The sequence below is a fragment of the Lonchura striata genome, chromosome 8 (genome assembly GCF_050655825.1).
Source record: "Lonchura striata isolate lonStrDom1 chromosome 8, ASM5065582v1, whole genome shotgun sequence".
NCBI classification, from domain to species: domain Eukaryota; kingdom Metazoa; phylum Chordata; class Aves; order Passeriformes; family Estrildidae; genus Lonchura; species Lonchura striata.
The window spans coordinates 18,064,445-18,086,544 of NC_140710.1; the positions used below are offsets into that span (position 1 = coordinate 18,064,445).

General features: G+C 37.3%; 1 protein-coding gene across 8 annotated transcripts in view; it reads left to right on the forward strand.

Annotated features, from left to right (window-relative positions):
* Positions 1–728: 728 nt before the first annotated feature.
* PTBP2 (polypyrimidine tract binding protein 2) overlaps positions 729–22,100 on the forward strand; it is a 46,798-nt gene continuing 25,426 nt past the window's right edge. For 4 of the 8 annotated variants that reach the window (XM_021525518.4, XM_077785457.2, XM_021525532.4 and 1 more), the window contains exons 1-3: positions 729–871; positions 2,452–2,482; positions 14,729–14,804. In XM_021525518.4, coding sequence (XP_021381193.1) covers positions 864–871; positions 2,452–2,482; positions 14,729–14,804 — 115 coding nt within the window. In that variant the 5' untranslated portion in view covers positions 729–863. The remainder of the gene's footprint in view (positions 872–2,451; positions 2,483–14,728; positions 14,805–22,100) is intronic. The other 4 variants (XM_085586542.1, XM_085586543.1, XM_085586544.1 and 1 more) reach the window with 1 other exon arrangement.

Here is a 22,100-nt window from a genome sequence, read left to right on the forward strand (position 1 = left end):
AGGTATCAAATCTTTAGTTTGATTTTTTGTTTGAATGCAATCCAGGGTCTTCTCATGAACAGCTTTTCTAGAAAACCTAGAAATGTATCAAATATTTTAAGATTTGTGACGAAATACTGAGATGTGGCAAAAAATTATGAGAAAATGGGTACACGTATTTTACACCCTGACGTGACAGTTTTCAGAGAATCACGGAGATACTTTTTTTCTGTGAAGAAACGACCCAATTCACTGCAGTAGTTCTTTCGTATGTTCCTCTTTATTATTTTAATGTAGTGTTAGTATACAGTTATACAGTCAACAGGTTGTTTTCTGGGAAGTGGCAGCGTAGCCGAGGGCAGCGAGCGATGGGGACAGGGCTGGGCGCGCGGGTCCCTCCGAACGTTTCCCTGAGGAGAAGGGCCGGGACCGAGCCCGGAAACTCTCCCTTCAACAAGGGGGTCCGGCGGCAGCCCACGGGGGGCGGCAGGGGATGTCGACGGGCTGAGGAGGTCCCGCCGCCCCCAGCTGCCTCGGCGCTGTCCCGTGGCCGCCCCCCGCGCCCTCCCGAAGCAGCGCCGGGGCCGTGAGGGGAAGGCGCCGTGAGGGGAAGGCGCCGCCGCTCCCGCCCCCCGCCCCAGGCGGGGCAGGCTCGCGCCGCCTCAAGGGCCGGCTCGGGCCGGGCAGCTGAGGGCAGAAGCTTCACCGGCGCGCGGGGCGCATGCGCGTTCCGGCGGCGCGTGCGCGGTAGCGACGGGGGACGCGGAGCGGAGCCCGGCACTCGGCAACGCTCGGCGGTTTCCGTGCAGGCCAGGCCGCCATTTTCTCTCAGCCTCCCCGTGCGCGGCTCCCGTCCCGCTGCCCGCGCTCTGTCCTGCTCGGCGATGGACGGGTGAGTGGGCACCGAGGCGCTGGCAGCCAGCGCGCTGCCGCGCTGCGTGCTGCCTGTCGGTGGTGGGACCCGTCCCGGTGCCGGGCGCTCGCCGGCTGAAGGCGGGCGCCTCCGAGGGTGTGGGGAGCGATGAGCTTCCCGCCGCGGGACGCCTGAACCCTGAGGCCCCACCCGGGCTGGGAGCGGGGCAGGAGGGGGCTCAGCCTCTCCGCAACGCGGGCCCCTCTGTAGGATCCCCCGTTCAGTTCGCTGAGGGCCTTGGGCTGCCCCCTACTTAAGTGTAGTGCCCGAGACGCCGCGTCTCGATGTAAAGAAGGAGCGTGATCTACCCTCATCCTCGCCCCCAGAGCCTCTCGCCCCCTCCTTGTCCCCCGTTTTGGCATCTCTCCTCTGGCCAGGGGGTGAGGAGGGGCGCGCTGCAGGGCTTGGGTTTGTTTTGGAGCTGGCTGGAGGGGAGGAGCGATGCCAGCAGGAGCCAGATGTCGAGCTCTTTTGTTTTCAGAAAGTGCTTAATAAGCCCTTCGGCTTCCCCCCCTCCCCAGGTGGAAAGATGCCTTTGTATACACGGCGGACTGGCTGCAAAAACCAAAGAAGGGAAGGTTGGAAGGAGTCGGCACTATGGGACAGTAGGGCTGGGATGGGCAGCCAGGCCTGCTTTTTGTTGCTTCTGGAAAGCGGGGCTGCTGGCTGCAGCCTTCGTCAGTATAAACACAACAGCTTTCAGCTCCCAAATCTCCTATTAGGTTGTTTGCTCTGCTTCAAAGGGAGAAGCCATTTCTTTGGTATGCTTTAAGCATATAACCTTTGAACTGTGAGAGTTCCGAAGGCTTTTTATGGTTTTAATTATAATGGTAGGAGTTACAAATCCTGTCTGAGAACTGCTGTCACTAATAAGTACTGTATTGTGGAATGCTCTTCCATATTCTTCTTTATGTGTGTGTGTGTTTGTGGACTGAGGTTTCTTTTAGAACTGTGGTGTACACTGTGAGTGGTGGTGTTACAACCTCTAAGGAAAAGATGTACCTTGACATGCCTGTTGCAGTGTTTTTCATAGGTGTACCTCATTAAATTTCATATAGTTATAGCTGTCAGTGTGTTTTTTCAAAACACATTTAAAAAAAATAAAATACATTTAAATAAAAAAATTCAAAAAAATATTACTTTTTACTGTTCCAAAAGTAGGTCAAATAAAGGTTCAGCTATGTTGCTGAATTAGCTGTTTAGTTAATAGAGGTATGTGAGAAGTTTTATACTTACTTTTAAATTACTCTGTTTCCACCCCGTAATCTCATGCAGTCCAGAAACCCGAGTTTCCTAAATAAATTTCCTGGCAGTGCTGCATTGGAGTAACATTTACTTGAAACTTTGTACTGTTTGGAAGGCCTGTAAGCTGTGAGAGTTGAGTGGCTTTTTAAAGTTTCTTCTGTATTTCAGTCCTGTATCTTTGAACGTAGTGTCTTGCTCAGAGAAGTTGTTGCCTGTTTGTTTCCTCATTATTTTGTCACTGCAATACATTGAGAAGTTGGGTTTATGAGAATAAATTTGTTGACTTACATTCTTGTTTTTTACTTTTTTTACAGCATTGTCACTGATGTTGCAGTTGGTGTGAAGGTAGGATGTGCACCTAATAAATAAGGGGGTAGAGTGCTGGTACAAAATGAACTACTTTGAGCATGAGTAATTGCATGTTGGAAGATTTTAACTGGTTGTTGTGAGTTGATACCTAGTCAGCAGTATGTGCTTTATTAAACAAGAATCCCTAGAGTTAAATTGGAGCCTTTACACAAAGGACTTTCCTAGGCACTGAACTGTAAACAGTGGTTCTGGATTAATGTAGTGGTGTCAGCTTCTTACTTTAAAACTTGATTTATCATACTTTTTCTCAAAACAACACTCCTGCATTGTTGCATGGGGCCTGTAAAAGTCATACTTTCTTCTGTCCTTCCCCCTCCTTTTTTAAAACAGTTTCGACTGAAGTTAAGAAAGAAGCGACTATCTGTAATAGGACAGAAAAATGGGAACTAGAATTTGTTATATAGACACAGAAGTGGGTGGGTTTTTTTGCTGTACTTTTTATTTCTCAGGTTCAGTTATGAATTTATTATATTTTTATAACAAGGGAAGGGCTTCCAAATAGCTGTTAATTTACTGTTTATTTTGCTTTTTTTATTCAAATCTATCCCAGGAATTAGATCAGTACTCCATACTAGCAGAATGAGAAATAATGTTTATACAAAGTGACATGGGACAAGAGAACTTTAATGAATGCATAACAGCAATTCTATTTCAGTGGCAGAAGCAGAAGTTTTCTAGTGCCTACAGTTGACTCATTTGTTCAGGGACTTTGTAGCTTGTGTTATGTACCTCCCTTTTCACCTGAAACTGATCAGTGCTAACTGCTTGCTAAGCCCAGCTTTGTCTAGTAAGGCCCAGCTGCTCAGATTCAGTATTGGTCCTGCTGGATTTAGACTAGTTCTTATATAATACAGTCAGCCTATACATACAGCAGCTGCTCTGTTGGATCTACCTGTATAATGTTTCTGGGTGAGCTTGCTTCTAGGAAGTGCTGTGAAAAGTCAGTTACATGGATTCTGGACCCATCCAGCTCCATATATTCATGCAGTCATGGAGACAAGCTTAAACTCATTCTCTGAATCGTGAGTAAGGTGTAGTTATTAAGGTACATCTGTGGGAGCTAATCACAATAGAAATACGAACTGACATGATTATTTCTCTGATGCCTAGGATGACAAAGTATTAACTAATTAATACTTAGAAATGTATTTAGTAGTTTGGAGGAACACCTGAGGATGTTCCAGGTCTTTCAGCAGCAAACCGCGCTCCATGTATGTGGCTTCCAGGCAAAAAAAATATAAAGTCTTAAATTGCCCTTAGTAATTTTTCTTCTTTCTAGTGAAGTAGTAGTTTCATGTAGACCATGTATTACTTGGATCTCAAATTCTGACACTTCTCACTTCAGGAGAAGTAAATTGATTCAGTATCCTTTTTGCACTTTACTGTGAGCAACTTCAGTCTATGAGAATTTGAGTGTTACAAACTGTGTTCTAAGTGGGTCGTGCCATTTTGGAACCAGATTTTAAGATACTAGCCAGACAATGAAATAAAGATGCTTCAGATTACATAACTGCTTTCTTCTGTTGATTGTAGAAGTTATATTATGAATATAAGAAAGAAGGCAAGACAGGTGTATTGGAGGTAGTGATTAAAAAATACAAGGAGAGGCTTAGAAGTATCAAGAAGTCGTGTTCTTTGCTTGTAAAAATGGACTTTCTGTCTGGTTTCTAGAAGAAAACAGTCTGTGCATGGAAGTAGTACAAATAAATAAGCATGATGATTTCCTGAAGAAAGCTGTTAAATATGGGAGGAATAAACTGGATTGTATTCTGGAGCTTCTTTAATTATCTCAAGATACTGCTAAGAATGGAAAATGGGATTTCTGTCTAATTGAAGTATACAGTGTGCGTAGTGATGTAATGTCAGTTTCAGTCATGTTTTGTAGAAGGACGTGTGAAACATTTGTCGTTATGGTGACTATTCATTGCTCTTGATGGACTGATGTTTTCAAGTTGAGGAATGCTTTGCCTGTCAAGTGTATATAAACAACTAGGATCAGTCATCTGGTCTTCCCTTGGAAGTTGTCTTTTTCATGGGGTGCTGTGGGAATGTGTAAGAAGTAAGTTTTGAATCCAAGGAGTTGCGGTAGCAGTTTTAATGTTCTTCCAACACTGCTTTTATTGTGACTGGATAGTCATTGGATGTGGGCAGGAATTTACATGTGAGAAGTTACCTTATCCAGGATATTTTTTAACTTGATGCTTTCTGAGATTTTTCACTTAGAGTGTATATGCTGATCACTTGCAAAATATGTTTGTGATATATTCAGTTATACTTGGAGAAATGGATGGTGACATGTGAGTCTTCTGCTTGGAAAATGTGCTTTATCTACATCAGTCATGTCAATACAAATTTAAAAGTTATATTAGCTGTTATGGCTGGGTGTTCTCTTAAACAGCAAAGCGCACATGCTATATTTTTAATCCCCTTCATGAAAGAGTAAAAGAAGTTGATTACTGCAGTCTGGATGTTGTCTTTCAATTAAAGGAGGGCTTTGTACCTTAGGAGACTGCATGTGGTCAAGGCAAGTATAAAGTAAAAGCAGTGCTTCCTTATAATGCTTTATTAACAGTTTTATAATCAGAGTTATCTACAAATGAGGGATACATTTGAAACTGTTACCATTTATTTGTATTATATACTTGATTTGATTTAAAACATTTTTGTTTCTCTGAGGTTCAGTCTTCATCTGATTTACACATTGAGTCACCAGAAACCAATACAAAACATAAAACTTAAAATGGAGGTGGAAAAAATGAAGAATGCAACTTGAGAACTTGGTTTACAAAGAGTAAATGTGGGGATTTGTGCAACTCAAACTGTGCAGTGGGAACACGCTTCCTAGCTCAAATCTGTGAGAGGAGCAATGTGCTTTAATTTCTGAAAGTATTAGAACATGCCACAGCCCAGTCATCTTATAAACACAAATAAAATAACTCATACTTGATTTGGTCTGTAATGTCTTGTTTTGCTTTCCTAGAATTCATGGAAGCAGGGAAATGTCACTGCACACAGTTCACCCCTTACATTACATTTTGCAAAATAATGCAAGAAGGAGTGAGCTTTAGCTCACTGATGCTGATTTGTGAACTTGCATTGTATATAAGCAGTTTGTGCAAAGTATACTTAATGGTAATATTTACACAGTTCTTCAGTTTAAAAAAAAAAAAATCAGTTCCCTGGAGAAATTCTACACATTTTATAGTGCATAGTTTCAAAAATATTATCATATTATATAAAATGTTTGCTTTTTCTTTTTAAAAAAACATATTGGAGTTGCCCTGTTCTTATTACATCAGGTCCTTAGTTACTCTCTGGTTATACAGTTTTGAGCATCAGCATCTAATAACTGTACTTTGAATTGTTCTCTTGTGTTCTCTTCATGTTACAGTGCTTTAATCTTGATAACTGATTTGGCACTTGGTGTGATAGAGCCTTTTTCAGCCATTGGATGTATGAAGTATATAATGTATCTTTCCTATGGAGTAATTAAAATAATCTTTGGAGGGATATGAAAACATGGTATAAGGAATATATGTTACGCAGGTGTAGGGAATAACTTAGGTGAACTTTGGGTGCATATTGAGGGTGATGTCTCCTACTGTGTTTCAGTGTGTGCCACTTCAGTGTAATGGATGATATTTCTCCAGGATGGGATGGGTAGCTGTGCAGTAAACAGGGCTTGAGCAATTGTGTGACTCATTTTGTGTATGTGTATTGTGTGTTTCACAGTGGCTGAGGTGTTCTTCCATCTGACACGAGAACAGAACCAGTCATTTCTTCCTGGATGCATTATTTGGTACACAGCATTTGGGAAATTTTTGCCCTTCTTGACGGTGCTATGGATACTGGCCAAAAACAAAGCTTCAGCTGCCAAGCATGGACAGCCCCATATAGCCCATATAGCTAGGAGAGCTATAACTGTAAACAGAGTTTTGCAATGTTTAAAGATGTGAAGATGGCATTTTTACCCTCAAGGTGAGGGCTTCAGCTGTTGCAGTGCACTTAAGAGATGAGGGAATTGGTGGTGTGTATTTAGTCGGTTATGTTTGGGATGGGTAGAAGATGCTAAGAAACATGTCATTGTACTAAGTTTTCCAAACAGGAAGTATCACCTAGTTCTCCTTTTTCCTGGTTGCTGTAAGTTAACATGGAGGAATATAGTAGTACAGTAGCTAAAAACTGACAGAGAAAGCAACTGATGGAGAAGGGGGAGAGAGCACAAAGTAGCAGCCTGTAAGTATTCTTGAATTGTTGCCCACTTTGGTTTTTTAACTCATGTTCTGAGGTACAGCTTTCCCTTACAAAGCTATACTCTGAACCTTTTTTGCTGGTAATAACTGAGAAGTTTTTCATGATGGAGACAAGTAGATACTGTAGATGTGCTGTGATGTTTTGTTTCAACTGTACATGGTATCATGAAAACAGAATTGAAAGTCAGATTCTAGCAAGTTGTCAGAAGATAAACTCCTCCTTCTAAAATTTAGTCTAAACTTTTTTCACAAGCCTGTTCCTTTCAGTTTTATACTCTCAAGTTTTTGGCTTCACTGTTGTAATTTTGGCTACTTAAAAAAGGGAGTGGTAGGATAAAAAAAATTGTTTATTCATACAGACAAATGCCATGTGATAGTCTGTTGTATTTAAAATGTTAGGATTGGAGTTTTGGGCTAACCTTGCGTGTCTAATATAATTGCTGGTAGACTAGACAAAGACACAGTGATATGAGAAAAATTGGCTGTTTGTGAATTAGAGGTATTTTAATCTTGTGTTAGCTGTGATAATGTTTTAAGACATCCTTTGTTTTCGATAATACTTAGTTATGCTAGCAGCAGTAAACAGCAGAAAAGATGTGTGGAGCATTATAGCAGTGAAGTAAGGCTGAAGTCTGACCATGTTCAAAAGTTTAGAACTGGCATCTGGATTTGCCTTCCAGCAATGGTATGGGGAACATGTCCATAGTGACAAAAAATAACTTCTTACAATGAAAGATATCTGTTAACAGTAAAGATATCTGATAACAGTAACTTCTATAAATTGACCTTGTTTGAAATGGCTTTCATATTTATTCTTGGAACAGCTGACTCCAGTTCTTTTTTTCTTTGTACTTTTTTTTGTAATGCCCATTCTGCCACTGTAATATATGTATAGAAGTAAGGAAAGTGGAAAATGGAAAGGAAACATGTTGAAACTTAGTTTATTCTCTGTAGTATTCTCACTGTATGTAAAGTTTTAGTATACCTGTTTGATAAGTTTTAATATCTTTCACTAATTTAAAATCTTGTAGTTTTCATTTGTAGCAGAAGACTTAGGTTTGCACAAAGAGAAACATAATCACCTGCACCATCTCTGAAAACATGCACTAATACCATGTGTAAATACCCTTCCCATTTCCTAGAGCTTCGGGCCTTGTTTTCTTTTTCACAAGCAAATCAAGCTGCATTCCATTTTTCTGTCACTGTAATACTTGTGCAACAGATGTTTAGGTAGCCAGTTTACAAACCTTTCCTGGGAACTTAACCAGGATGAAGCTAGCGTGGCACAACAGTCTTTACTCAGATTTGTACCAAAGCACGTGGTTGCATAAGTGCTTGTAGCAATACAGAATTAGGATGACTGAGTAGGAACAAGTTGCTGGGGTCAGGGAGAAGGTAGGATTCTTGCTTTTGGTAGTAGTTGATTCAAATGAGGTTGTGGTTTCACAAGCTGTTAATGGGACTGTCATGTTGGATTTAGGGGGTTGGTTATTTTTTACAGCTACAAGTGCATGTAGCCATGTTTAGCTTTTCATAAAATCAGTTTTTCTGTAAATGCATAACACAAGTATTGAGTTGCAGACAAAATAGCACTAGCACTTTTGATTCATTAGTGAAAAATAGCAGATAATTGAGTAGAAAATACCTTTCATGTAGATTGCATTTTGAGTGTAGGAACTGCTACTGAAGGAGCAAATCTATACATTCAGGTACCATGGTTCTCGGTCTGGAAGGCAAAGGAAACATCCAAGTGGTAGTGCTAGTGAGTTGTTCTCACCTATTCTGATTTACTACCAGTAATGTTTCAGAGTAGTACTTTCTTTTCTGGTAAAAGCAGAATTGAAAATCTGAAATGCTGGAATAAATTATTTTGTTGGTGTACTTCTCTTGAGTGTTTGAAGCGTTGACTGTTATTAAAAGAGATTTTTGCCTACAGTCTTTCATTACAATTGAAAGTTTGGAAGTTTCCAAATGAGGCTATGTGACGTGGTGCAAGTTGAGATTTGATTCTTTGTTCTTTGGCTTTTTGGTTTAATAGTCCATCTTGATCTTCTGGTGCTTTGAGAAATTTGGTTTTCTTCATCATTGTGTTTTGGGAAGCTGGAAATTTTTTAAGGAAATTCAGTTTTGTCTCCTGTCAATCATAAGGACATTTCACATTCCCTTTATAGCTCTCTCTCAATTTCCACAAAATTTATGTGGTTTTAGTAATGTTTTATTAGTTTTCTCCTAGCTCCTTTCTTATTGAAAAATTGAGAGTGTTAAAACGGCATAGTTGTTAGGCTATATAAACAATATATGCTTAGCTGAGGAGAATCTGAAAGTGATGGAAATAGGGTAAAAAAGAACATATATAGAGAGTAAGTATGTAATAGTGGTCCTATTGTATACAGTTAATACTGCATGAAAAGCAAGTCATGTTATAAATGAATTACTAAGCACCCATGGAGTTCATGACCTTAACTTATTTCATGCCAATATAGTTAAATGGTGCATTCTTTAAAATTATTCAAGTAGGTGTACTCCATGCATGTACTTCTGGTGAAGTAATAGCAAGTTTATTGTTAAGCTGTATGTTTTGTAAAATACTTATGAATCTGCATGGAGTTTCCTTTTAATATATATCCTGTCCTGCATGGGCCTTCTGTGATCCTGTACATATGAGAGATGTAACAAATTTCTTAGGATAGTTTGGATTATGTGTTTTGACAGTTGTGTGTAATCAGAGCATAAGGCAGACCAAGTCTTTTTTCTTGACGAAAGATTATGTGAGGGTATATTTATGCAGTGTTTCATATAAAAATTTATCATGTTAAAAATGAAGATTCCTTTGAATTCTAATCCATCACATGTAAACTGAACAAAGCTTATAAATGCTGTGTTTGGGGGTTTAAAATGTGTTTTGAACAGCCAGTCCCCAAAGTTACTTCAGATATTGGAGCAGAGTGTTTACAGCGTGTAACTGTTAGAGAATGTTTTAATGTCTGGGTTGAAACTGTCATGTGCTTATTCCTCTCCCATACCATGAGGTTTCTGGCTCTTTCTTTTCAATTGTTCCCAGATGTTGTTAGAAATAAAGTGTTTTACAATGCTGTTGAATTTCCTTAAACCATGAGATCTGTCTCCTGGCTTGTCATATCCCTTGGGAGATTCACGCCTGTAGGCTGAGAATGACTGTGGTAAATGTGCAGTGCAGCTGAAGTTCTCTAACTTGTCTTTTGTTTTGGGGGAAGGGCACAGAGAGGGAGATAAATGGGAAGGGCAGAATCATCCTGGTTTTGAGAGAGGTTTGTAATACCAGCAAATATAAATACCGCAAATGAGAGTATTTGTAAAAAATTTATTTTTCATTTATATGTCTTTGAGTGCCATCTTTATATTTTCTAGTGTGAGTTTAAGAATTTTTTTTTCAATGATACTGCTGACTTTTTAACAAAAGTTAACAGTTTCTAGGAGTCACTTGTTTACTGTTTCTAGGAGTATTGTAGTGCTTCTACACATGCTTCTAATAAGCTCTCTGTAATACACTGGTAGGTTAGGTTTAGCCATAACTTCTGATCAGAGTCTTCATAGCCCTGAATTATTGGGAAAAAGGCCAGTGTGTCTCTGATGTAAACAGTTGTTAAAGAGTATTTTGGTGCATCAAAGACTAAACCCTTGGATGTAATAAAATCTGGGGAATGTGTTAAGTATTTATAGCCTGGTCTGGAATATGAGGAAAATAGTTTGCAAAGACTTCTAAATAGTATATTTTATCAGCTTGGAAGCATAGTATGACTGTAATGACTTCCTGAAATTATATAGCTACATAATAAAACCCATGATAGCATGAAGCCTTATAGTAGTCTTTTATGGTGGGGGGGAAAAACCTGAAATTCTGCAATGTAAGTCCAGCTTGTGTAGTAAAGGATTTTGAGTTAGCTATAGCTTAAAGCAAGGACCTAGGGCATTCATTTGCCGAACTAGGGGTTTCTTCTTTCTCTTTAATTGATTTTGTAAATTGTAGAAATGACTGTGTAAGACATAAGTATTCACTTAGGGAAATCAGCTAAAATATCAAAATGGTGTCTTTTATTTACAGTATGTAAAATAATTTTTGTATATATAATTTTGAATTTTCACTTAAATATGCACTAAAAGTCTGATTTGGTATATTACCTTTTTCAAAGTACTCCTACATGTCAGTTTTACATAAATTCATTGATTGAAGCCATGCATTAAACATCGTGTTTTCCCACCATGCATGGAAATGATCTCGTGGGGTCATGGGGATGATAACATGGGCTGAAGTGGAAGGGCAGTATTGACTGTGACAAATTCAGGGTTCACTCACTGCAAGATGTTAGCCTGGAAATTCCCTTGTTTATTTTGTATACTCATATTTTGGTAGATGGTGGTTTCATAAAGAAATTATCTAGACAGCTCTGATCTGAGCAGTTAGTTGATAGTTTTTGTGGAAGATGTATGTAGATTAATCTTCTTGGCATTGGTAGGAATAAAAATACGGCATTGAAGACTTGTGCTGTTGAGGCCTAGATGTCAGAAGATGAGGTATTAATAGTATGATAGCAGTTTGTACTTCTTCTATTTTGCTTAATAATCTCCTTGCCTCATGCTAAAACGGATATTCAGTTAGTCTCTACTGTGTTGCTGTTACAGTAACTTTCCTTTGCAGTTTATGGTGAAATATAATCATTGTGGTGTTTTTTTGTTTGTTACTTTAACTTAGATGAGGATGTTTTTGCCATCTCTGTATTTGTGATCTTCACTATTATACAGTCTCAAACTTGCATTGATTCTTTAGAACACAATGGTTTGCACAGACGGGGAAACGTGAACGTTGCTGTTGGATCTTCCTTCCTTGAGTCTGATTCTGTGTGCTCTTCAAAGATCTGAGTTTGGTTTCCTTAGCTCTGAAACACTCAATACAATTACCTAATTTAGTTTAAAGGCTTGTAACATTCAGCTAGCAGAATTTCTGTGCTTGAGACTAATTAAATATTTGAGATGCTTGGAAAATTGGTTACGATTTTGAAATTCATGTGTGACCTAGCAGAGTGATGAAAACCTTTTCTCATGGAGCATGGTGTCTGTCCTTTTTGGCTTAGCACCCTCTAAAAGAATATGCACACAAAACCAAAACCAAGCACCCCAAGCCACAAGTCAAATAAAGACTTATCTCTACTGAATAAATGGAAGTAAAATAAGTATTTATGTCTATGTAATTTGGGAGGGACTGTGTTATGCAGTAGTGCCAGTCTAATAGCACACATTGGCTTACTTGAGATGCTTATATGAAATTTCTTTATTAGACAACCAAGACCTTCAGATAACCCTTTGGAAGTAAATCATAATAACCAGGCAGGTACTGCTTTTGATTTTAGAATTTACCACTTCCAAGTGGTAAATTACAAGTGTATCCAAGTCCATCATGCTGCAGAGCTGGTTTTAAAGTTACGTATGGAACTGAAGTACAAAAGGGTCTAGGCTACTTAAGAATCAATTAGGAAGAATAACCATGTATATATCTATATGATCATTACTCACATGGTAAGAGAGATCGTTGTCTTTGACCAAAAGCTTGGGAAATATGTATGGGAGTGAGTTAATAGGTTTGCTATATATTTGTGATTTCATGGGAGAGTTGGAGGAACATTTCATGTACGAACCTGTACATATGCGAATCAGACTTTTGAACACTAATTTATGCAGTTTAGACAAGTGTAGACTTTATGATGCAGGCCAGTGCAAGAAATTCACATGTCATTGTTCTTCTGAAGCAAAAATGTTAAATTTTTCAAGGGTAATGACAAAATCTTATGATTGACTGAAAAGGTATTAATGAAATGTAAAATTATATGTTTGTAAATGAAGAGAAAACGGTTCACGAAACAGAAATACAGGAACTGAATATCTACTCTGTTGAGTAATTTGTGCTCTTTTTGGATTTTTGTGCTGTGGATTAAGAAATTAACAGGGTTTTTGAAAGCCTGATTTACTAGGGACCAGAAGTTTGTATAATCATTCTTGCACTCTATCATTCAGCAGTTGCTGTTGTAAGTAACTTTCTGAAGCTGAAGGCTACTCAAATTTGAGGTATTTCAGACTTGCAAAGTTCCTGCAGGTTTTGGGAAGAGCATTCATTTGGTACTGGGGTTACTTCAGCTATTTATGTAGTAATTGCTGTACTGTTGCAAATTCATGCCTAAAGGGGGAACAAATGATGCTGAATGATCTCAATCAGCTGAACTATGAACAGATTCAGTGTCTGCTGCTACTTCTGAATAGCTCAGCTATTCAGCTGAGCTGGCCAGGCTACAGACAGGGGCTCCCAAGAAAAGCTAGATGGGTATTGCAAGCAGAAAAAACTGCACTTACCACTGAGTAACTTAATGCTGCTAGTAATCTTCAACTTTGCAGCATTCTACCCCTGTCAATATTATGTTAGAAAAAGTAGATCATGAAAGGAAAGAATGTTTATGTTTCATCTTACACCGAGTATACCTGCATATTGCATCAGTAGTAGTGTGTAGTTAGAAAAAGAGAGAATTTCTATATCTTACCTATAAGTTGTTTCTCAGTTCTATCTAGCTAATTTTTTCTTGGTTATATCTGATTAGAAATGCATCCTTACATTGAAAAGGACAAGACATAGTCCTTCTCATGGTTCTGTCTCATCTTGGTATTAGGCATGATGCAATCTTCAGGGAACTCTTGCTGATTTGATAGGCATGGCTTTGTTGCTTGCTATGTTCCCATTACAAGCTTAGAGCATTCAATAAACTGTATAGAGATTCTTCAGAGCTGATGTTGAAAACCAAGGAAACTTTATCGGCTCTGTAGGTGTGGACATGTATTTTACATGTGTGGACACAAATATAGTGCAGTATGAGAAAATTGTAAGGGTTTTTATAAGTCTTTCAACTATGCTGTCTATGAAGGTAATAGTCTCAGATTAATTTATTATGAAGTATTGGAGTGCCCTGTAAAACATATTCATTAACAATTCTTGGTTCTCTTGTAGTGTCCACGACAGAATTAAACCCATTTATTTTAATAAGGATGGTATAAACTGGGGTTTTTTTCCTCATTACCATTTTAGCAGTGACCTGGATTAGTCTTACGGGTGCTGGAGAAATACTTCTGAAGTGGGAAAGAACTCAGAAGAAATTAAAGATAACATTCAAAGGATGGTTTAAATATTTTGTTTATTGAAAGATCGTATAAAGATTTTGTAGGCTTTTTGAGAGATGAAGTCTTGAGGGTGAAGAGGACTGGGGCATAAAAGAAAAAAAGAAATGACAAGGTGTGAAAAGAAGTGCCTATTCAGCTGCACCAAGTGCCCATCTTACCATTTGTGGAAAGGGTTATCTTGTATGGTTTTCATATAAGCCCTCTTCTGATTTTTGCAGCCCACTCTTAAGTCATTCATTAATTGATATGTGTCATGTTTTAAGAACTACAGTGAAGATGTAATTCCCTGCCCTAAGTTGTGTTTTGCAGAAAAAATGAATGACCCCAAAGTGAAAACTGATTTTATTTCCTGTGATCATTAAATCTTTGTTTTTAAATAGGGGTGTTAAAATTGACCTAAACGCCATATTTCTCTTTGCGTAGATTTCCCTTGTAGTTTCAGCTAGATATAATAGTTTAATATATATGTGTATTAAAATATTGAAACTTAAATTAATTTAAATGTTATTGAAGCTGAATAAATTTATTTAATTATATTTTAATTTGAAATACTGGGCAAAGTTATTGTTCAGCAGTTCTCATTGTATCCAGAGATGGCTTTATTTCAGTGTTGGGTTAAACAACTGTGTTTAAGCTGCTCTCATTTCAGATTGCCATGTAAATATTCCGCTTTACTTAGATTTGAAATTGTTGCACTTATCTGAAAAGAGGAAGTATCATCTTTAAAAATCACAAAATAGAGGAAAAAAATCTCTTACTGTCTCTTTCTTTTTAGAGAGGATCTGACGAACTTCTTTCAGGCAGTGTACTCAGTAGCCCGAACTCTAACATGAGCAGCATGGTAGTTACTGGTAAGTGATGCCCTTTCAAAGGAGAAATCTATAATTTATACTTGGACTCATTTCCTGTTTACAAGGGGACCACACCAAAACAAGAATCCATTATGCTACAGAGGGATAAACTGTTGGCTTGTGTTAGAAATATAGTGACTTTGTATTTCCTACAAACCTTGGGTGTCTGAGAAGAATAATCCCTCAATCAACAGGCAACTCTCAGATGTCTGCACACAAAATTGTTGGTGGGTGATGGGATGAAAAATCACAGTTGTCTTGTACAGCTACCCTTAAAGTAACGAATCTCAGCTGCCAGGCAAAGGTAAAAAGCCCGGTTCCTGTGTGACATCAACTTCTTTACACGTGGTCATCTGCAAGTGTGGACATTACAGGGAACACCACTGTGCCAGTTTCATAATCCAGTGTGGATCCAGGAAAAGAGAGTTCTGGTTCACTGTAAAAGCAGGAAGCTTCACTTTGCTCCTTCATTTTGAGATCACAGTGGTAGAATATCAGAACAAAGTGATTGTGGCTGTTCTTGAATCATTGTTCTGGTGATGCTAGATAGAAAGGTTTATTCATTAATTGGCACACACTAAAATACCTTCTATTGCAGTTGATGCTTCTGTAAGTTGAATATACATTGAGTTCCCTTGGAAAGCTCATTTCAGAGATCTTGCTTTTTCTTTTTTCTATTTCTTCTGTACTGTTAATTTTTTGGTGGCTTTTTTTTTTTTTTTTTTTTTTTTTTTTTTTTTTTTTTTTCCTTGTCTTAGAGATGTGTAGGAATTAATTCATGGTATCAGAGGATTGCTGCACTTTCCAGTCAGTTGCCTGGCTCACTGTTCTGCTGTGCCTGATTTTCTGTATTCATGGTGTTAGCAGTATAATCACTGATATTAATAGCAGACTCTTTCCATTTTAATTTATTAGTAAGAGATTGGGATTCAGGGTGCAATTTCATGTTACTATTAGGGTGCTGTGGTAACAGCTCTTGCCAGAATGGGTAGCTCTGTATATCATCCTACATCTTTAGTACAAGCAGAAAAACCTCCAAATCCACATGTTTCTGCTACACTCTTCTGTTGGAGTGCTCATACACTTGCAGTTAATGCAGCATTAAACTATTCTGACACAATAGTTTTTCCTTGGAGCAGTTTACTGATCAGTCATGTGATTGCACAGTTGTAGACACAGTGTGGTATTGAGTGGAGGAGTGGCAGCAGAAGAAAACCACTTCCACTGGCAGTTCTGTAACCAAAAGTGAAGAGGGTCTGCGTTTAGAGTAAGTTAGAAATGCAGTGTAGCCATAGCAATTTTGGAACCCCAGAACATTTGTCTCTCTTCCCTGTTCTTACTTCCTTCTGGTTCTGAAAGAGGTCCTTGTTTTCATTTTCTTGCTGTCCTTTTCAGTCTTGGATATTAATTAGTGCTTCATCAGTTTGTTTTACTTAAGCAAGAAACTAATATGGAAGGGAGTTGTGTGCAGGAGGGTTTGGGTGTCAGCAGTGGACATTAAGACAGGACCAAGTCCTAAATATTACCAAATTTTCCATAGATTTTTAGATAAACGTTTAGTTCCAGGAAATTAAATGCAAAATTATTTTATCAAAGGAAAAAAGAGGTAAAGAAAAAAATAAATTAAATAAGAATTATAATTTTGAGGTTTCAGAAGAATAAATATGAAAGCTTGTCTAAGCAGCCCCTACACAGAACTTCTTCCTTAAAAATTTTGAGAATGGAAAAGCGTGTTTTGGGATAGAAATTTGATGTATTTAACAGATATGTTGCTTCCCATTTTATTTCTACCCAATTTGAGGTGATTTTGGGTTTGGGTTTTACTCTTGAGAGTTTATTTGTTGTATGTGGGAGTTTTTTTGGTGTGTGTGGGTGGGATTTTTCTGTTCAGGTTTTTTTAGCATCAATAACCATAAATGACTACTCAAGAAACAATCCTATTAGCAGTAGTGGTCAAAGTAGTGGTCTGGCTCCTGTAGTATCAGATACCTGTTATTAAAAGTTTCACATAAATTCTGTAATATGTAAAGAAGGTTGGTAGAAAAATAATCCCAAACAAACAAAACCCACAATCTGAATGCAGTGCTGTAATTCAAGTCGTTCTCTATAGCAGTCTGTAAAAAGGGGGCTAGTTTGTTTGGATGTCCTATTTTTTAAACACTTTCTTGGTATTGTATTCAAATTTCATTCTGCCTGCCTTTTTGAAGTAGCACAAAAAACCCCTGTAGAGTAGCGTAAATCCTCTGTTCAGCTTCTGATATATCCTCCCATAGCTGTCTTGTTCACTGTGAACCAGGAAGTACTTTTCCAGGCTTGCACAGTTTACAAGTTCAGATTGTAAACTCAGAAGTAGTTAGATGTGAAATTGAAACCTGTGTGTTAATTTTTCTGTAACCATCTCCTGAAGCCAAATGAGTTCATGTATTCTTTCTATCTGAATTGATAGAAAGAACCTTCTTTTGCTTCAGTTCTGCTATTACTTTTTATCTTCAGAAAAATTTAAAACTTTAGTCAATTAAACAGTTTTTTTGCTGTAACCAAGGTGATGAAGCTTTCCCAAAGTTTCTAGGGCTTCAGGGACCCTGTGATCATTTATTAAGTCCCTTGTAAATGAGACATGTAGATATCTGCCTGTGTAAAACAAATACTTGTTCTTGCCCTTTCATTCTTAGGGTTGGGAAGTGTCGTGGTACGATGATATTTGGCCATTGTTTTCTGGAGAATATAGAAACCTATTCTGGTTTTGACTGTGATATTTTCAATATCTGATTCTGTGATACTTTTCTAAGTAGATAGCTAGGAGAACAGAAGAAAGAGATGGTTTGTCTTTGTAATCCTCTGAGCCTTTCTTTGGTGAAAGTGTACACAGTCAAAAAACCTGTTATCAATAGCAGTGCCTTGGCAGGACTAAACTTTGAACAAAATCTTGTCAATCACAGTCTTGTTTATTTCTCTGCTACAGAAATATTATCCTAAACCAAAATGCCTAAGCTGTAAAAAAAACTACCTTTTCTTGGAAGGGAGGTGTTTTGGTGGAACCGAGGGCTGTGTCGTCATGGGTGAGACTGAAGATGGTTTTTTAAAAATGAACGTCCTGCCTTTTAATCACAGAAACAGTTCTTTTAGTGGTGATTTTTTTTTTTTGTATTCAACTGCAGTTCAGTGAGAATATTGTAGTACTTTAATGCTTTTATGAATACTCTTGCTCTCATCTTCTCTACTAATGAAAAGCATGAATGCCCTATACAGTCTTGCAGAAAATCTCTCCTATTTTTTGTGAAAGAAACTTGTGAAATTGGTGAACAAATGTTTGATTTGCATTCTTACTGATAATTTAAACCACTGGTAATTCTCTTAAAAAGGCTAGCATCTTGGACATGGCTCAAAATACAAGGCCTGATCCTTGGGCATTTTCTAAACAGTTTTGTCTTCCTCCAGACTGTGTAGGTGACAGCATGTTACATTAGCAGTCACTTCAGGTGAAGTTACTGTTTTAGGTACTTTCTGTGTCTTTTGTAGAAGAGCAGTCTTAAGACTGTAAAAGAGCAGAAATCTAGACTTGATTAAGATGACTCTTACCTCTTAATTCTGAACCCTGTTTTGGACAAATTTGATTACTGTCATTGTTGAGGAATTTTATTTAAGTGTTAAGTGTTTATATTTAAATATACAAAATTTAGTTTTGTTTCTGAACTAGGTTGGATAGTATGGGAGAATATTATTCTGTAAACATTAAGGGAAGGATCCCATCCACTAGATTATAATTTGTAGCAAGAGTGAACAGTTTGTAAAGTACAAGATCAGCAAATATCTAAGCTTAAGAAGTTCTTTTTTTATGTTACATGTGTAAGTTTGACGTTTTTAACACCAGCTGACATGAGTATATTAAAGTTGTGTTCTCAGAACCACAGGCCTTTTACTACTGCTTAAATTACTGCTAGTTTTTTTAGCTTTTTTTGAAAATGTGGTCAAAGTCTATTCTTATTTTCTGCCATACTCTTGCTTGATTCTGATTTCTTTGGAGAGCATAATCTTCTCATAAAGATCCATAAGTTAATTTTTCTTGTGTTGACTAGAAAGGCTCTAAGTAAGCTGAAATGCAATTTGGTAACTGGATTATGAGAAACTAGAGCTGAAACCAGGATCTTTAAATAAATATTGCTGATTCTGACATTGCTAATGGTTTTGAAGACACTAGGAAGACAGATTGCAAATGATTGTACATAAATAATTATTTTACCTTTCAGTGCTGTATATTCAGTAAATATATAGCTGAGTTGTTTATTCTGCAGAATTTAAATGCAAGGGAAAATAATCCCTTCTCTTTAAAAACTGGAAAAGTTGTTTCCTTTGTAAAGGAGTTACTGTTTTGCTGAACTTTGTAAGGCTTAGGCTGTTCAAGATGGAGGATTGCTTAATGGAAGTTGTAGGAAGAGTTATGTGTATGGCGAGGCTCATGCCATGAACTCATTGCTGAAATCCACATACAAAAAAGGTAAAAAATTTAAAGGATGTAGATAAAAAGTGAAAGATGTTGATGAAAGTTTTATGAAAATTGGCTTGTCAAAGACAAGAAGAATTGGCAGGTTTTCTTGTTACAGCTGCCATCAATTTCATTGTTCACATTTGTGTGTTTAAGATAGATCAGTAGAAACATTCCAAAATCATTTTGCAGCTGAGCTCACCAGACTCCTGGAGCTTTGAATGATACTGTTGATCTTGTTTTTACTTAATTAGCAGGGAATGTTAGGAGTGACTTCAGTAGGTAATTCTTTGTATTAATAGAATACTTAGCACTGAGGCATATGAACTAATAATATTTCAAGTGCTGTATTTACCTTGGGCAGTAAGCATAGATGTGTCATAGATGTGACATTTTTGCTAGCATATTAAGTAAAATTGGTTATTAGTTAAAATTAATGATGCTTAAACTTAGGTAATTTACTTCTGAAGTTTGCAAATTAATTACAATTAATAATAATTGGAAAGATTTTAAGAAGTGCATTTACATGTGATTGGAAAGTATTGTAATTTAATAATACTGTATACTTTACATATTTATGCAGATATGCAGATTTAGAAACTTACAAAAATAAAAAATCTCAGGATGGGAGAAATAAAATGTGGCTATTATTATTAATTTGGGTAACTTCTGTCTGCATTGCTGTGCTGTGGTAACTCACTGTTCTACTTCAGTTAGATTTCACTCTTGCTTGTGGTATTTTTGCGTATTTTTAAGGACTAAATTAAGTGCATTCATGTTAGACTGCAACATTGAACAGCCACTATACCATACTGTAAATATGTTATCATAGTTGCTTACAAAGCTCAGTGCTCAGTGCATTTTGAAACAGGCACAGCCTTTGTGCAGATGTGCCAATTAAAAGCTGTATTAAAGTATTCTTTGTTTTGCTATGTTTATGTATTTAAGCTCAAATTACTCTTAAGCAATAGTTTTTGTAGTGTAAAATAGTTCTAATATTGGTTGGTCAGGATTTTCATATGTACATGACTCATGTCTGTGATAAAATACCCTACTAACAAAAGCGTAATTAACACTGACCATGTAACCTAACCTTCAAAGTTAACAAATGTGGACTTCAGACAACTTCATATTCTATGTGTTTTTATTGTATTTTTGAGTGCAGAATCTCCTTTTCTTGTTCTTCAAACATTTTGAATTCCAGATTTTAAAAGTTCAAAAGTTTAAAACTTCAAAAGTTGAATTTCTGGAGTTTTACATGCTAAAGCAAAGGTCCTGTATATTTGCTTTTGGGAGCCTGGTAGAGGTCACTGGATCAGACAACATCTCTCTTTCTGCATTCTATCACTTACATCAGGGTAGGGTACATCCAGGAAAACTTTTTTTAAGAAAATAAGTTTCCAGAAATGAAACCACAGGGGTCTCTACTATGCAATTTGTGAATGTCTGCAGTTTGTTGCTGTTGATTGAGGCAGATGATTGTATTCAGTAGCCAGTGCAACATTTTAATATTTCTGTCTGGTCATAATCCACAACTGTAAATTAGGTATCTGCAATTTCATTGCCTTTCTCTTAGTCACTTATTTCCTGTCTGGATATGTGTCCTCCGTTCTACTAGCTGATAACATTAAATTACATGTATTTAGCCAAGGAAAAACAAGAAGTGGTTTCTACATGAACAGCACTGAATACTACTGCTATTAAGCTTCTTGTCTTTAGTATGTACAAACTGAACAATCTTTTTTTTTTTTTTTTTTCCTTGGTTGTTGGTATGTACTGGCAGTTGTGATGCAGAGTGATTTCTGCAGGAAGTATGTTTGTATATTATTTCACTACTGCAGATACGCAGGAGTTTATAGGCAGTGTTTTGTGGTCATTTTTACTTTTTTTTCCCCCTTCTTTTCAGGAACTAATGGGTGAAAGCAACTTTATATTGTATCCATTTTTTTTGCCTGTACCCACATAGTTACATTTCTGTATTGGGAGATTGCGTGCTTATGAAAGAAGTTTTATTATACAGAAAAATTATGCATCTAAAATAAAGGTCTCAGAACTCTTAGGTCATATTTATGTATTTTTTTTTTTTAATGCAGAGAAAAGCTTCTCTAGGAGGAAATTTTTGTAAAGTATGTTTTCAAAAACAGTTATTATCAGATACAAGCTATTCATTCTTTGCTAGGAGTTATGCTGAACTTGAACAGTTTTTCTGCAAAAACTGCTTGGTTGCATTGAATATTCATAGCTTGAATGACTTGGACTTACAACATGCCTTGTGTATACTGCAGTTCATTTTGTTGCTTTTTGATATAAGTCCCTATTTCTTTGTTTAATAAAATAGGAGTTTCTAACTGAAAATGCCAGGACCCTAGTTGCTCAGATTATGACCATTTAAGGGCTTTATCAACCTGTAACCAATCAATTTCAATGAGTTGATTTATGCTGAATTGAAGGAACTCTGTGCAGCAGGGATTATTATTAATTATTAAATTATATTTAAATTGTAGAATCCTAGTTGGATGTGAGAATAATGCTTTGAATATCATTTGTAAAGATGACATCTTGTTTAGATACAGTTGCCTGATGTCACATGGAAACTGAATTCTTCATCTCCTTGGTGGAGAGGTGCACAGGACTTAGATAAGTGCTATGGTTGTTACAGAATGTGGGTTTTTATGGTAGTCTGAATTGAATAGAACCATTCCTGTACTCAGTGGAACTTGGCAGTGCAGGGTTAATGGTTGGGCTCAATCTTAAAGGTCTTCTCCATCCTAAATGTTTCTGTGATTCAGGGCTAGGTTTCTAAATTTTTGAGT